We start from the raw sequence: 16,769 nt of genomic DNA, 5'->3' as shown, positions 1-16,769 counted from the left end.
TTACCTCTGTTGGGACCTGGATGGAGAAAGTGCATCCATCCTGGTCCTTTTGGATCTCTCAGCAGTCTTTGGTACCATCAGCCATGGTATCCTTCTGGCCAGTCTGCAGTGACTGGGGAATGGGGACAAGGCTGCAACTCGGGGGGGGGGGAAGCAGGGCATGTGCCCCAGGCGCCATGCTGGGGGGGCACCAAAATGAGCACTGGGGCGGTGCCAAAATGGGCACGGAATCCATGTTTGCCCCAGGTGACACAGACCCTAGTTGCGGGCCTGAATGGGGACACTATATTGCTGTGGTTATGCTCCTTTCTTGATGGATGGTTCCACTGGGGTGGAGTGGGGGAGGAGAGATTGGCTGGAGACCTCTCTTTTGTAGGTTGGTGCAAGGATTGGTTCTCTTCCCGCTCTTATTTAACACTTACAGTACATGAAGCTGCTAGGAAAGGTCATCCAAAGGTTTGGGGTTTGGTATTATCAATATGCTACCCCAAGCCAGACTGGAAATGCCACTGAAGGCCTGTTCCAGTGTCTGGAGGCTGTGTGGGTCTGTGTAGGGAGTAAGGAAAATTACCCTGATGGAGATATGCAGGCTCCATTTCGAGGTAACAATGGCTAAAGCATTCCTTAAGCCCAGAATGTCCAGATAAAGTTTGGAAGCAGCTCAGACAACCACCTCCCTTTTTCACTGAAATATGAGGAGGAGGAGGAGGTACAGCAAAATCAGACTTGCAGGATTCTGTTATTATAGCCAGTCTTAGTAAAAGTAGTTGTAGATATCCTGTGGAGTTGATTTTATGATCTCGTCTACCTAGTGGGCTGACAGTCTGGATGGGAGAGAATAGGCTTAAACTGAATTGTACTAACACAGAATTACTGTTTGTCCATTGGGGTTGTTTGTTTGTCCCAGAGCAGCATTTTACCTGAAGGATCAGGTTTGTGACTTGCAGGCTCTTCTGGACTCAGGGCTCCTGCTAGAAAAGCAGGTGGAAGCTGTGGCCAGAGGGGGCTTTTTCCGGCTTCAGCTGATGCACCTGTTGCAACCCTACCTGGAGTGGGTCTTGCTACAGTGATTCATGCCCTCACCAAAACTTGCTTGGGCTACTGCAACATGCTCTACATGAAGCTGCCTTTGAAGATCACTCAGAAGCTGCAATTAGTTCAAAATGCAGCAGCCCATGTGTTCATCTGTAGGAACATATTACACCAGTGGTATGAGCCATGCATTGGTTGCCAACAGGCTTCTGGGTGCAATTTAAAGTGCTTGTACTAGCCTATAAAGCCCTATATGGCTTGGCATCTAGTTATCTGCAGGACTGCCTTCTCCCCAAGGAGCTCACTTGGCCATTATATATTGTTTCTTATGTATCTTATCTGTGCACCACTGAGAGTCCTTCAGGATTTAGCATTCTATAATAATACATGTATGGTTATAGCAGCAAGTATGGTGGGATAGACTGTGGAGGTCAGAATAAAATAAAATGCAGAAGGTACTGGCAGGGAAGTTTAGCCTATAAACAGTGACTGGTTTGCAAAAGCAGTTGTTAAATGCAATATCAATAATACTGGCCTGGGTAAAACATCTTCCTGTCCCTCCCCTCATGAGGTCCAGGGGCACTTGGGAACCTAAATGTCAGGCACATGTGCAGCTTCATTCATTCAGTATGGCCAAACTTTTCTTCACATTGAAAGAAAAATAGAAAGTATCACTTGTTATCTTTGCTGCTGATTGGTATAGAGGAATATGGAAATAACCTTGAGGAAGGAATGCAAGAATCATTAAGTAAAGATCAACTTAGCCCTGGAAGGAAGAAGAGGTGAGAAAGTAACTGAAGATAACCCTGACTTGATTCTGTTTGGTATAAGAGGGTCAGAGGGAAACTTCAACAGGCTTTCAAAATTCTGTGGTTATACCCTGTAACAGTAGAATTCCAATACCTTGTAGCCTGTTCCCTGGCCTGGTCTACCTCAAAGGGCTGACACCTGCTAAAAGGAGGCAGCAAGAAAGGAAAGTGCAAGTCCTACCAGGGACAAGACAGGTGGGGCCATATTACTGTATATTGTAAACTAGCACAGCTTATGGAAAAATCTGGATAGAAACAGTAGCCAATGGCTACTGCACTGTAAACAAGCACAGTGTGACCAAAAATTACCTACTCTTACTGAAAAATGTAGATGGTGAACATTCCCTAGTTCCATAACTGAAAATCAATTATTTGATGAAGTTATTTATTTACTTGAAAACATTATTTTTTGTAACATGCAAACTACTTTTCTTTAGGTAAAGCTGGTTAGCATTGATGCCTCGGAAATAGCAGATGGGAACTCCTCCATGGTACTGGGCCTGATATGGAACATAATCCTGTTTTTTCAGGTAAAAAAAACAATGTTTAATTCACACATTTTTCACTTTCAATAGAAAACAGGCTGGTATGCATAGAATTTAAATAGATGCTTGCTGTCATCTATATCTTTTTGTCTAGTTCTTTATTTTGTTGGCATTAATAATAGTGCAAAGTTTGGACCAGCAGCAGTGATCCCAACACACGAGCCTTATTACCTTTCTTTCCTCCCTTCCTCTTCCTCCTCTGGTCCTTTCCTTTGCCCTCACAAATGGTTTCCTTCATCAAATTATTTGAGTCCAGCCTGACTTAAATGCTTCTGGTTCTCATCCAAATCTTAGATGAGTCTCCCATTTTTGTGCTGAAAACAAATGATCATTGCATGCTTCATTTTAATGGTGTGTATCTTGCCAATTATGCTTTAAAATAGAAATGCGGAACTTGAGGCCCCAGCTAGGGTTGCAGTTGAACCTCTCAATTCTCAGATGTAGATCCCAGAAACCCTTAAAAAGTTGCCAACAAATTGTCATTTTCATTTTGTAGAAGGGGAAAAAATTAATACATGGGGACTACGTATTACTATACATAGTTATCAACGTAATGTAATTTTACTTACATTTACATTTATGTTAAATCAAATTTAGGTGTTATTCTTGGCCCAATCCACTTTTTGCCCTGTCCTCATCTAATTTTTGGAATGTGATTCCCCAGTATGCTGCATAAAAGCCAAGTGCAGGACTTGGTCAAAAAATAAAAGTTGTGCACTCCTTTTTAAAACAGTTTTAGATGTGTATTGTTTCATTGTACTAAGACTGAAATTAAACCTTGAAATGCCACATGTCCACTTCCGGTGGGGACATGGCTGAACAGCTGTGCCCACGGGCTCAGCGGGCAGAACTGACAACACAGCAGTTTTTCGGGCTCAGGCAGGTTTTTCCTGAAGCCCAGGAATATTTTTTCTGGAAAAAGGAAAACACTTGGAATCACCCCATCTGTCCTCTGGACTGCTGCTTTCAGCCAGAAGATCGCAAACAGAGTTTACGTTCGACTGGTAAGAGCTAGCCAGAGGCTAGGACGTCACCATTTCCAAGCCACACTGTAGCCTTAAAGGGACACTAACAGCAGCCACCCAATTTCTAAATCACCCAATTTGTATGTATGTATGTATGTATGTACATACATGTACCCTAAGAGAGGCTTTCTACAGCAAGGAGAAGCAGGTTCTTTCGGTGCTTATTGTTATTTTTGGGATTAATTTTTTTTAAAAAACTTCTTTTTAAGTTTTGGACTTTGTTTTCCCTCCAAATATTAAGGAGGATTGAGAGTAAATAATGGTCTCCCTGTTGTTATTTTGGTACTAAATTTAAAGATAATAGCCTTTTCCTACATGTCGAATTGGCTGCTTTGAACTTTCAGTTTTCTGCTTCTACTTTCCCTGCGGAACTGCTATCTCACTTTCACTTGTGTAAACACATTCTAAATCCTTTCATATCTTCAACTTTCACTGGTTAAGCTCCTAGGGGGTGCCATAATTTACTGTGTGGGACATGGAGGATTTTAAACAGACGTTCTCTGACTTCCACCAAGATTTTAAACAGATATTTATTATTTTATTTATTTATTTATTATTTAAATTTATATTACTGCCCAACTCCCCCCAATGGGACATTGTGGCAAATGTGAGGTCTAAAATGTTTCATCTGGTTGGGGATGTCGTGGATGAAACAGAGGAATTTAATAGTGACAGAAATGTCTCTTCTAAGAGTGAGATCAGGATTTCTGTTAAAATGCTGGATGAAGATTGGATAGTCCAGGTCGAGAAATTAAAGGGAGAGATCGAGTTGCAAGCCATAAGTGAAACTGATCTTCTGGTGGAACACCATGGAAGAGAAGGGGTTATTATGTATGGGAGGTCTCCTGAAGAGAAGTCGGAGTTTTTGAGGGGGGCAGTTGGGCTGTTTGATATTTTTAAAGAAAATCGCTCTGTGCGCGTTGGGGATAAGGGTTTAAGAATATTTATCTGGATTGCTTTTAGGGTTTGGCTGATTTTATTTATCTTTAACTATTTGGATTAAGATTGTTAAGGTATAATAAGAAATAATAATAAATGTTATTTGGATGGTTTGGGGTTTTATATGATAAAGATTATTAAAATTGTTGTATTATCAAGTACAATGGTAGACAATTCATGTTTTTTAGTTTGATCTTTATTATAGTAGACAGGAATGTATAGAACAGTAATAGGAAGGAAATAAATAAATGTTACCTTTGGGGGGAAATTGATTAGGATATGGATATGGATATATATCTTAATATAAGGGAGGGAGTAACTGTATTTAGTGATTTTTACAATGTGCCAATGGAATGATTTATAGAAATAATGTTATTTTGGTTTAATATAGAGTAAGGGATTGTTTATGGAAAATTGTTGTATATCCTTGCTGTTAAAAGTCAGAAGTCACCTCTTTCTGTAATTTTGAAAAAAAAAAAAGATCTTATGTTTCTTTACTTTTTTACTTTTTTCTCTTTTTTTCTTTGTAGTTTTTTGTTTTTCTGTAGTTTTTATCTTTGCTTGAAACTTAATAAAATTCTTATTTTAAAAAAAAAGAAATGCCACACATTGATTTATCCATGTAGTTGACATGCTTCCAACTATTTAAAAACATCAGTCCAGTTCAGATCTGACTCATCTCATACCATATTTTATAGATTGGGAACCAGGTTTTGGGCCACAATACTTCTCACCCATTCCTACCCTCTTCAAATGTTGCTGTTTTTCTACAAATGACCTTTAATGTGACTGAAAGTTCTATTTATGCTGTTTTGATAGATCGAAAATGCTACCCAGATTAGCTAGACGTGGAAGTTAGGACTTGAAAACCTTTCTAGGAAGGAGGACAGCAGGTCTTTCAAACCTAATAATTATACTGTGGGATTCACCTAAGCAGCTCATATGGCTCTTGAGTGAATTTGGGCCTTTTCCAGGAGGAGAGAATTGCCACTTTTGTAGAAGATTTAATCATAATAACCTATTCAATCTATTTTTCTTAGCCTCTACAGTCAGAGGCTGTAGCAATCAGCACTGAACATCTATACAAATAGCACAAATATCTGAAGTAGAATATTTACATAAAATCTTAAATTAAAATTTTAAAATCCAATTTGTCTTTGGACAAATCTTGCATGCTTCCTGAAATTCTTCCTTTTTACTAACATTGTAAAAAAAAATTTAAATCCTGCGTAACTATGTCATGCTGAATTCTAGATGTATTAAAATATATCTTTAGGGAAGTGGTTGATATTAGAGGTTGTACCTACAGTGCTAATGCCTTTAAATTAAGTGGGAATTGTTTCTGCTCATTCTAATTTGGGCAACTGAGTTTTGCTGACACTCCCAAATGTACGCAAGCCCCTCCACCTACTGAAAAGGTTTTGGGAGATTCTCTATATTTTATTTATTTATTTGTTTGTTTATTTATTTAAATTTATTCGATTTGTATAGCTGCCCATCTTGCATATGCGACTCTGGGCAGCTCACACAGTTAAAGAAAACAACAACCCAGAAACAAAACAGATATAAATAATCAAACAGTAAATAACAGATACAAATAAATAAACAATAATAATAATAAACCATTAAAACACATTAAAATGATAAGAAAAAACATTGTGGACTTAATGTAAGGGAGATTGAGGAAATTTAGAAGTGGTAATCTTCAGAAGAGTCATCTTTGGGTATAGCCTTGTAGTTCCCTTAAAGGAAAAACGTCTTGCTATTTGCTATACTTGTTAAAATACTGTATGTATTTGAATTGGGGCTTTGCAATGCCTGAATTTGAAAGCAAAAACACAGCACCTTTTTGAAACTTGTTAAAGCAGCCACACCTTTACAGAATCTTGCAGCTGTCCTTTACAGCTGATGGGTGAGCCTACAAAAAGACACATGTACATTAGGGATTTGATGACATTACTGCTCCTGCATGCTCCAAAGCACCTTTTTACCCTCAAATCCAAAGCACTGCACAGCCCTAACTATATATTCACACCATAATTATCCTGAAAGTATATGTCATGTTCGCCGTTTCAATGTCTTTGATACATCGTAACGTTTCGCATGTCATTAGCAGGATGCGTGTTTCATCTTTCTCGGGAGGATGGGAGTACTTATCTTTTGGCTTTGCTCTGGAATGTATTTGCATTATCTACTGCGCTCAAGGTTACTTTCCCAGGCTAGCAACTCTGACGATTGCTAGCCCCTGTGCCGGGCGGGGCTGTTATGAGGGAGGCGGGATACGTTTGCACCAAGGGTTTAAGTTTGTATTTGGGCTAGGGCAATCATTACAGTAATGCATTATTAAGTGACCTTATCTTTTAGAATGGCCACAAATGGTCATAGTTCTTTAATCTAGCCTTCTTTAACTTTCCAAGTATAGTGGGGACTATTCTGAAAAGTGCAATCTCAGCATAACTGGAGGATATCAAATTAGGGAAGTACTTCTCTGGAAACTGAACCCCAATTTGCTGGATCATCTTTCCTCTAATTTTAAGAAAGGCAGTGAAATCTGTGGGACATTTCAGGATTAAGACCTACCGTACATGAGAACTTGATAGCCAGCAGGAGAGCACATGAAAATGTGCCCTCTTGTACCTAACATAATTTAAATAAGTTAATTGTTTTTTCTTAAAAAAGATCAATTGAAAGCATGTTTCTGCTCAGTGGCCAATGATCAACCACATTACTTTAAAGTGAGCATATTACTTTGCAGTGTTTGGAAGGAAAAAACAATACCTATTGGAGACAAAGGGAGTCTGTTAAAATGACAAGCATTATTATTCTCATGAATCTGCTTCAAAAGTATTAAGTGGAGTATTCAGCCTTGCAGACTGAGACTGAATGTTTGCCTAGGCAAGATTGGTCAAATGATGATGGCGGCGGCGGCGGTGGTGATGATGATGCTTTTTCTCAGCCAACTGGACTTCAGTTTTCCCAAACTATGCGTTTTTGATAGTTTCGTTAAAACCATTACAGCTACAAAATAAACATACAGTATCAGTCAGCTAAAAAAAAATCTAACTAGAATGCTTAAAAACTTTTTTTCCTCAAAAGGGCCAAATCAAAGTAAATCTTGTTACCATTTCCTTTCATCTACAGTGTTTTACCATTTACGATTTTCTTTCAGGCTGCCTCCATTTCAGCTGATATTTCCTAAACATGATTCTCCCGTTAAAGATGAGCCAAATTTTCAAATGGCAAAATGGGAGCTAGTAAGCCAGGAAACATGAGAGGACATTCCCCTCACCCCCCTCTGTTAAAAAGTAAACATGTAAGGCCTTTGAAAGGCAAAGACAGTCTTCCATGCCTGGTGCTGCCTATTGCTTATCGAAGATCAGGTTGTTTAGCCTGCCCTGCTGCAAAGTGACATTGGGATTGATCTTAGCATTGTCTCACTGCTATTAGGTCATCCTGAAAATAAATTCTTCATAAAGTTTTAACTAACATCCGACTCCAAACTGTGTCTGTTCCTTGCTATTTGCTATCTCTTCCGAACTCTGGAGTAATTTTTTCTTTCTTTCTACCATTTGGTAACTTTCTACTGAAAAAGCAGTATGCTGTATTCTAATGAATCATGTTATTGCAGTGTATGAGCTAATCTATACTTAGTAGAAATATTATGAACATGCTGGGTTCTTTTTCCATGAATGCTTATAGGAGGAAGATGTGTTTCTCTGTTCTAGCAAAAGCAAGAAGGGTTTGGAGCAGAATTCATGGGAAATCTGCTATAGGAAGGCAGTGAGGTAGTTTATACTAATTCCCCTGAAAATCTTATGTTCAGGGATATAGGACCCTCAGACAGCATGGTAGATACATGAAGGCCTGCAGAACTAAGGGGGAAATAGCAGAAGCACTTCCCTCTCCTCAAGCAGGCTTTTCTGCCACAACACAATCCCTTCCATGAACAGAAAGAGATCTATTTATGAAAGGTGACCCTGTCTGATACATACATAGATAGATAGATAGATAGATAGATAGATAGATAGAGTAATAATAGTTGGAAAAAGAAAAATACAAAAGCTTACCTCTTTGATGTAATCAGCAAAAGCAGTCCACATATACAGTTGTAATCGAAATTATTCAATCCTCATTGCAAATCAGGTTGATTGTCAAAATGTACAGACTTCCAGCTGTTTGCAATGAACAAATCAAACAAAAGCAATTGAAATAGCTCAATACAACGAATGCTTCAAGTGGTACCCCAAAGTCAACTGAAAATGCAACTTATAATGACTTCTGCAGTCTCAAAATTATTCAACCCCTTCATGGCAAGCATCTTCAGTACTTAGTAGAGCACCCTTTTGCTGTTATGACCTGCTACAAATGAGATGCATAGCCAGACACCAGCTTCTGGCAGCATTCCTGAGGAATCTTAGCCCATTCCTCATGAGCAATGGCCTCCAGTTCAGTAATATTATTGGGTTTGCGTGCTGCAACCGCCTTCTTCAAATCTGACCAGAGATTTTCTATGGGGTTCAAGTCAGGTGACTTGTGACGGCCACTGTAGAATCTTCCAGGACTTCTTCTGCATCCAAGCCTTAGTGGAATTTGAGGTATGCTTGGGATCATTGTCCTGTTGTAAGGTCCAATGACACCCAAGCTTCAGCTTCCTTACAGACAGCATGATGTTTTCTCCTAGGATTCCTGATACTTCAATGAATCCATCTTGCCATCCACATGCTGCATGTTTCCAGTGCCAGAGGAGGCAAAGCAGCCCCTGAGTATCACCAAGCCACCACCATGCTTAACTGCAAACAGTTGAAAGTCTGTACATTTTGACAATCAACCTGATTTGCAATGGGGGTTGAATAATTTCAATTACAACTGTATATTCACATCTTTGCTGTGCAACTAAGTTATTAATGGCTAAGGCACTTTTGAGAGCCAGTTTGGTGTAGTGGTTAAGGCATCAGGCTAGGAACCGGGAGACTGTGAGTTCTAGTCCCACCTTGGGCACAAAGCCAGCTACGGTGACCTTGGGCCAGTCACTCAGCCTTGAGAAGGAGGCAATGGCAAATCACTTCTGAAAAAAACTTGCCAAGAAAACTTCAGGGACTTGTCCAGGCAGTCTCTGAAAATCAGACATGATTGAATGAAAAAAAAAAGGCAGTTTACTTAACAATAGTTGCACATATATACTCATTTGCCCCCATTGTAATATATGCAATCTACTTATTTCTGTAGCCTCTTAAAGCTGAACAAATATAGTAGAATATTGTCCACGGACTAAATATGTTACTCTTTAAGAGAGCGTGTTTGTGGATTGTTTACTTACAGTGCCCATAGTTTGCCTCAGATCTGAGCCACTGTCAGGGCAGCCACGCTCTGAATAAGACTCAGATTCACTTAGAAGTTCTAAGGATTTATGGTTTTATTAGAACGATGTGCGTGCAAAGAGAAAGACGGGAATCCTTATGTGGTGACAGGGTGCCCTGTTTATACTTTGCTGGCGGACGTTGTGTTCTCTACCCTCGGGCCAGGACCGAATGGGTGCTTGAGACTGCGATGCGTCAGCTGATGGGCGATCCTGGCGATCTCCTTTGTCTCCCTGTCTTCGTCCGGACCGGGTGCGTCCCCTGAAGGTGTTTCCCCGATCTTCCGATAGGCGTTAATTCCTGTCTGATGGGCGCTCCCATTATGTTGGATATTCCTCTGTGGACATGCGTGCCTGAGGGAGGTGTGAATGCATCCCCGGGGGGAATGGGAAGGCGTTCCCCTTACCTCTTTATGGGTGCTAAGTTTGGTTTGAAGGGCTTATCTATTGTGTTGGGGGTTCCCTTCTGGATATGGGTGCTTGAGTGATTTAGGGGTTATGCTTATCCCTTCCTCTTACCTAATGTGCATGTTCCCCGTTGTGATGCACATATGCCTTGCAACGGGGAACATGACAGCCACGTCATTGCAAAAGATTGACTGTTGAAAGGTGTTGGGCATTTTTATTATATATATTGGAGTGCCAGTTGCCAATGCTGAGTGGTGTAGGGCATGGACAACTATTTTCAGATGCATCAAACTGGCCTCGGATGAACTCTGGGACTTAGCACCGAACAAACAAGAATGAGTAGCCTTTTAGAGGTGCCTGCAAGCAGTCAATTGCCCGAAGCAATGAAAAGGGCTGTTTGTATGGAACGCAGCATGACCAGATGATGGATGTTTGTTTTGTATTTCTGACCCTGACAATTGCTTTTTTCATGACAGATTAAGGAACTTACAGGCAACCTCAATAGGGATTCCTCCTCATCTAGCCTGTCATCAGGGCCCAGTGGCCCTGATTCGGACACGTCTCATCCCAGCACACCTAATGTTGAGAGAAACATGTCTGGTTCAGTGAAGGATCAGCGAAAAGCAATCAAGGCTCTTTTAACTTGGGTTCAGAGGAAAACTAGAAAGTAAGTTGATTCCCCTCCTCTCTTTTTAAAACGTAAGTCGATTTCATTGCCGGTTAGATGGAAGAAAAAATTCCTTTGTTGATCTGTGTAAAGCAATGTAAAGGGGATCTAGTGCAAGACCAGAATGTAATTGAGTCTGTTATCAAGCAGGAGATCAGCTTTCCTGATCCTTCCTGTTCTGTGAACTTTGTGTAGACGATACTGTTCTGATTTTCCTTGCAATTGATGTCTTTGTGCAAATCTACATTATCATACAAAGATTATGTGAAACCAGAGTAAATGTACCAGTTCTCTCAGTGAGTATTCTTGGAGAAAGTGGGGAGAATCATAATTTGTCCATCAGGAAATTGAATTAGAATTCAGCTTTGTGATTCTATTCTCCCTCTTCCATCCATTAATCTTGAAGAAAAGGGTTATAATAATGTTTATCTGGAGGGAAGCTCCATTCCTCCCCAGATTAATTTTTATCTCTATTCATGCAGCTCAGAGGCCAAGTCTTTTGTGCCTGGGAATGGACAGTGGCTTCATTGCCAGTTAAGATGCTATTCTAAAATGCTAGCAGCTTCCATGCACATTCCAAGAAATGCCTGCTTGCCTTTCCATGTCTTCTTTGTGTAATGACAGTTGTGATGTGGGTCAGTGGAATGATACTGTTATGCACATGACATTTCTGTAAGAATGTATTCTAAGTCAGAACTGTCTACCCAGGTTTTTTTTTTCCTTGAAAGAAAATTACAGAAAGCTTATGGCAACATTTTCAAATATTCAGCTTGTGCAGGGATAGATATTCACAGCTTAAATCACTCAAACTGTGCTTTCTTGCCCATTAGATTTCAGGAAGTAGCTTATAATGCCTCCAAATTTTTACACAGAGCAAATTATTACTCCCCCTGAACCCCTTCTGTGTTTCTGTCTCTACCCAAATCTTAGTCTCTCTGCCTTAAAAATTACAAGTACCATTATCCCACAGATGCACATTCCTGGATAGGGAGAATGATCCTACTTTCATTTTTCTGGTCATGAAGGTCCATTAATCTATTCTTAAACCTCAGTGGATTGCTTAGGCCAAAGGCTACCTAGCAAGTTTTAGCCACCGAGCCTTTCTCTTAAAGATATTATCAGACATGTCTGAAGCCACACAGGAAGCAAACTGAGTTACTCACTGATCAGTGGATGGTGTCTCTCGGAACTGGTCTAGTAGTTACGGCAACAAGCTAGAAACCAGGAGACTGAGAGTTCTAGTCCCGCCTTAGGCATGAAAGCCAGCTGGGTGACCTCGGGCCAGTCGCTTTCTCTCAGCCCAACTCACCTCACAGGGTTGTTGTTGTGGGGAAAAGAGGAGGAGGAGGGAGTATTAGGTATGTTCGCCGCCTTGAGTTATTTATAAAAATAATAAAGGTGGCATAGAAAATCAATCAATCAATCAATCAATCCCAGTCTCAGCTTCCTTTTGATGCTGTGGATAGTGTCCAGGAGTGCTGTCAATTGATCATGGGGTAGACTCAATTCACTTCCTAGGTGGATTCCAAGCTGCATTTTGTGATGCCCATAGAACCAAATAGGGGTCAATCATTTCAACCCCTAATTTCATGATAGTATTTAAATACTTCATGTCTCACAGGTAACGTCCTATACTATGGTACCACCAAACCTGTTTGAGCATGGGCCTATTACATTCTCTGTTATGAACAAATTTATGGCATTTCTATGCATGCTAGTTTATGATCATTGCCTATCTGGAGGAGAGGCATTTATTAAGTAAAGGAGGATTCTGGCTCATGTATATTTTTACATACACATGAAAAGCTAATAAAGCAAGATATATGTTTTAAAAAGCCCTACGTTAGTTCAGTAAAAAGAGGAAGCATATTTAAGCTTTAAAGTGCATCAGAGTTAACCAGCATCAGGTTATATACATGGATATGTTTTTATAATTTTCTTAAACATAAATATTGCCATGGAATACATTTGGATGAAGAGTAACATTAAAGCATACCAAAGAAATAAATATATGAATATAAATATTCATATAAAAATTTCATATAAATATAAAAAAGAAATAAATATATGAAAAGATCTGGAGATTTAGTTGTGGGCTAATGATTATGAGGTATAACATGTAATTGTATTGCAACCATTTTTTATGTTCCAAAAGTTGTTAAGCTTTGTGTTTTTTGTATATGAATTTTCACAATGTCTTTCTCTCTTTTAGATATGGTGTTGCAATTCAGGACTTTACCAGCAGTTGGAGAAGTGGCCTCGCCTTCTTAGCTGTAATCAAAGCAATAGATTCTAGCTTGGTAGATATGAAGCAAGCTTTGGAGAAATCTCCCAGGGAAAACTTAGAGAATGCATTCTGTACTGCGCAAGACCATCTGGGTATCCCAAGGCTTCTGGAACCAGAAGGTAGCCTACTCATATTTGAACGCCATCAGCATGCAGATAAGATTCAGCAGATAAATCATGCAAGGCAGATAAATCATGACATGCCCTTCACCTTTAAGAGAGATGGTTCAGAACAAGATTTAGAACATTCATGGCATTTAATACAAAACAGAAATCATGGAACAATTCAACCTGACAGACTGCACTGTTTAGAACCTTCCAAGAACAAAAATCACTCTTATTGATATGAAGGTTGTAGAAAAAAAGGAAGAAAGGAAAAAAAAACTATCAACAATATTTTTAACTTAGCAAACTCTTTATAAGGGAAGATACCAGCATTGGTTGCATCTAGAATCATCTTCCAGGTCATGCTTGTTCTTTAAAAGAAACTTTTGCACCTGGAGAAGAATATTAAGGTACAAAGATATTAATTAAGCATAAAGTAAAGGTGCTTTTTTAAAAAGACAGTATTTTGGAATGGTAATTTATCATGCATTTTCATTCATAGATGCTTTTATAAAGGTTCATAAATGTTAATATTGAAATGATGCTTCATGTGATTTCTTCCCAGACATTATGGTTGATTCACCTGATGAGCAGTCCATCATGACATACGTGGCACAGTTTTTGGAGCACTTCCCAGAACTGGAAGGGGTATGTGTTTTCCTTCCCCTCACTTTTTAACTTACCTTCTTTTTAAGGTACTTACATCATATCTCTCCTTGTGATTTTCTGATATATTGTCATCTTGAATAGGTTAAGGAAAGAATGGTCACTGATTTTCAGACTTTCACACTTGCATCATTGTTGTCCACTTGTGTCAGCTATGTTAATGTTTCAGCATTATGATCATAAGCTGATACAGCTAATATTTTAAATTAAAGTGCAATCTAAACACTTATCTCCTACAATTATGCACCATATTGAGTTGGGCAAATATGAAGGACTTTTTTACTCTGGAAAGAAGGTAGCACTGTGATGAGTTGCCCAAACTAAGTTGATAACTGATAGGGCTATGTGAACCGTTTGGAACCTGGTTTAGATTATAAAGGTCATCAAAATGGGTTGCTATGTGGTGCAGGATATCAAGCTCCAGAGACAGGCTTGTTGAAGGCAGTGGACCTTGGACATAGACCTTCTTACATGCAAACATACAGTATACTGAATCTGGTTTTCAAAATATGGGAATCAGCATACTCTCTAATTTATGCATATAGTTATATCCCCCCACCCTCACTTTTCAGTATATGAGAATCAGACATACACTGTCCACTTTCATCCAGGACTCTGTCCATTGCCTTCTCTTCAACTTTTAATGGTGGAAGATGTGTCCTATAGAGCCATTTAAGACTTTAAAAAGTAATCTATGCTGTAAGAGTCAAAAAAGCAGAGTCACAGAGAGATTTCCCTGATTTCATTCCATTATTATCAGTAGTAATAGAGTTTGCTTGATAAGAACATTTTATTTATGTTGAATTAGAATAATTATTTGCCCAGTGTTTTGGAAAATGTAAGAATTCAACCTTTTTTCTGATTCTGTGGTTCTATGTGTATTAATTGTCATTATTTATATTTAATATCACATAGGAAGATTTTTCAGATCTGGACAAGGAATTTCCAATTGAATCTGCTTATGTCCATATCAAAGAGATACCAGGGGAAGAAAAACAAGAAAAAGTGTTACTCCTGAATGAAAATGGAGAACACATATATCCTACTCACCTAGTAGGAAGCCAATCATCACCCCGCCAAATCGATGGTCGTGCTTTGCCTCTTCATGAGGAGAATCAAATTTTTCATACAAGTAAAGAACCTAATGACAGCCTGGCTGATCATATGGATTCTTCCACAGAAGAACCTCAAAGGCCTAGCTCATTGCCAGTAACAGGTTTTCGGATCAGTCCGATTGCTAGTAATCTTGCCAGTAATGTAAACCAATCTGAAGGAAATCAACTGAACATGTCTGATTCAGTAAAGAGAGATGACTTCCCATCAACTGTTCTTATTTACCGTAAAGATTCTGTTGAGCCAACTGACTTGGATGAATTTGACCCTGACATGGAGATATCATCCAGTGAAACAAAAGGATCATCTAAGAGTAAGATTTGCTCCTTGCCTTGGACTTCCCATTCATCTAAAAATGTACCGGAACATCTGACAGATGAACCTGAGAATGTAATTCCAGATTCTGTAGAACAAGAGACTGCACAGAAATACATATTACAGATGTTGAACCAGGAAATATCTAAGCTTCCAGAAAATGATGAATCTGCAGGACAAGCATCTAACGTAAAGAAAATCCCAGCTACTAATCAGGAAATTGATGAACATGACTTTAAAGATAATTCAGAGGCATCTTGTACATCTGAATATTTTTCTCAACCAATTACTAATACTTCCAGAAGCCTTAATATTGTTAGTGAAGAAGAACTAATGATGACACCAAATCCTTCTAAAGTTTCCATAATTCCTCATGACCTTTTCTATTATCCACATTATGATGTCCCCATATCAACCGTGCTGGATGTCTTTGCTACCTCCACCTCCGATACAGACATTACCCTTTTAGAAAACAACAAAATCTGCTCAGAAATTCTAATGAATTGTTTGACTGAAAATGAGTCCCTTAGCCAAAGCACTGAAGGGGATATTCCCAAGCTAGATCTACAGAGCAGTATGAAGGATGTGTCCAAAAAAATGGATGATAAAAGCCTGAGAAAGCAGAAAAGAGATTCTCATAGTCATACCAAATCTTCCTTTAACAAGGCTGCTGTGGTGGGGAAAAACACATTACCCCAAACGAACAGCAATATGGCTGCTACTCAGAATGATTCTGCACACCCAGATGTTCCTGTGGTAAAGTTTGTTTTTGCCATTACTTGCTTAGTTCAGCAAAATAGTTCTTATTTTAACTTGTACTATAAGTTGTACACATAGATTTAGGGAGCTAAACACTACTAATTTTTTTGGGTTAATACATGCTACTTTCAAATAACTTTAAAGAATGGCTGGTTTTCCTTTTTTTAATTTAATGCAGGATTAGGTGCTCTCCTGATGTCTTTTTACTGGCTCATAGCAAGACATCAGAACATTTATCCCTGTTTTAATAGTGAGTTTAGATTTAAATATTGGGACCAGGAACCCCTAAGACTGATTTCTGGATTGATTTCTGAACCATTGGTACAAAGCATCCAACAGTCATTGCCATGTATGTCAGGAGTGGATGATAGATGTCATGTAGCCACTAGCATTTCATTTATAGCTCCTAAAGTACACCAAGATCACATTGCTAAATTTGGGGGCAAAGTGACCAAATTTCAGGGATGCTGTTTTAGATTTTAAAATATTTTAAATTATAAAAATAAAGGTATGAATTGGAACAGTTTGATAGGTTTGAACAATTCCATTCCCATCTTTATAACAGAACAGAAAATCACAGAACACCAAACCTTCTTGGTTCTGTTCCCTCTAGTGAGGTTCATTCATCACTGGAAACCCTTCTGCAACCTGCCACCTGGTTAGTCATCTGCCTTTCAGCTGTATTCTCTTTTGGATTTTGACTTTCTAATAACCACTCTCAGAACTGCTTATAGGAGTTCCATT

At 39.0% G+C, this 16,769-nt stretch overlaps 1 protein-coding gene across 1 annotated transcript in view; it reads left to right on the top strand.

Annotated features, from left to right (window-relative positions):
* The window catches only part of CLMN (calmin), a 90,058-nt gene that overhangs the window by 58,439 nt on the left and 14,850 nt on the right, over positions 1–16,769 (top strand). The window contains exons 5-9 of the mRNA XM_063290284.1: positions 2,279–2,371; positions 10,591–10,781; positions 12,994–13,187; positions 13,738–13,820; positions 14,754–16,022. Coding sequence (XP_063146354.1) covers positions 2,279–2,371; positions 10,591–10,781; positions 12,994–13,187; positions 13,738–13,820; positions 14,754–16,022 — 1,830 coding nt within the window. The remainder of the gene's footprint in view (positions 1–2,278; positions 2,372–10,590; positions 10,782–12,993; positions 13,188–13,737; positions 13,821–14,753; positions 16,023–16,769) is intronic.

Source organism: Candoia aspera, chromosome 1 (assembly GCF_035149785.1).
Source record: "Candoia aspera isolate rCanAsp1 chromosome 1, rCanAsp1.hap2, whole genome shotgun sequence".
NCBI lineage: Eukaryota > Metazoa > Chordata > Lepidosauria > Squamata > Boidae > Candoia > Candoia aspera.
Note: the sequence above shows the minus strand (reverse complement) of the source record. Positions and strands in the feature narration are given on the sequence as shown.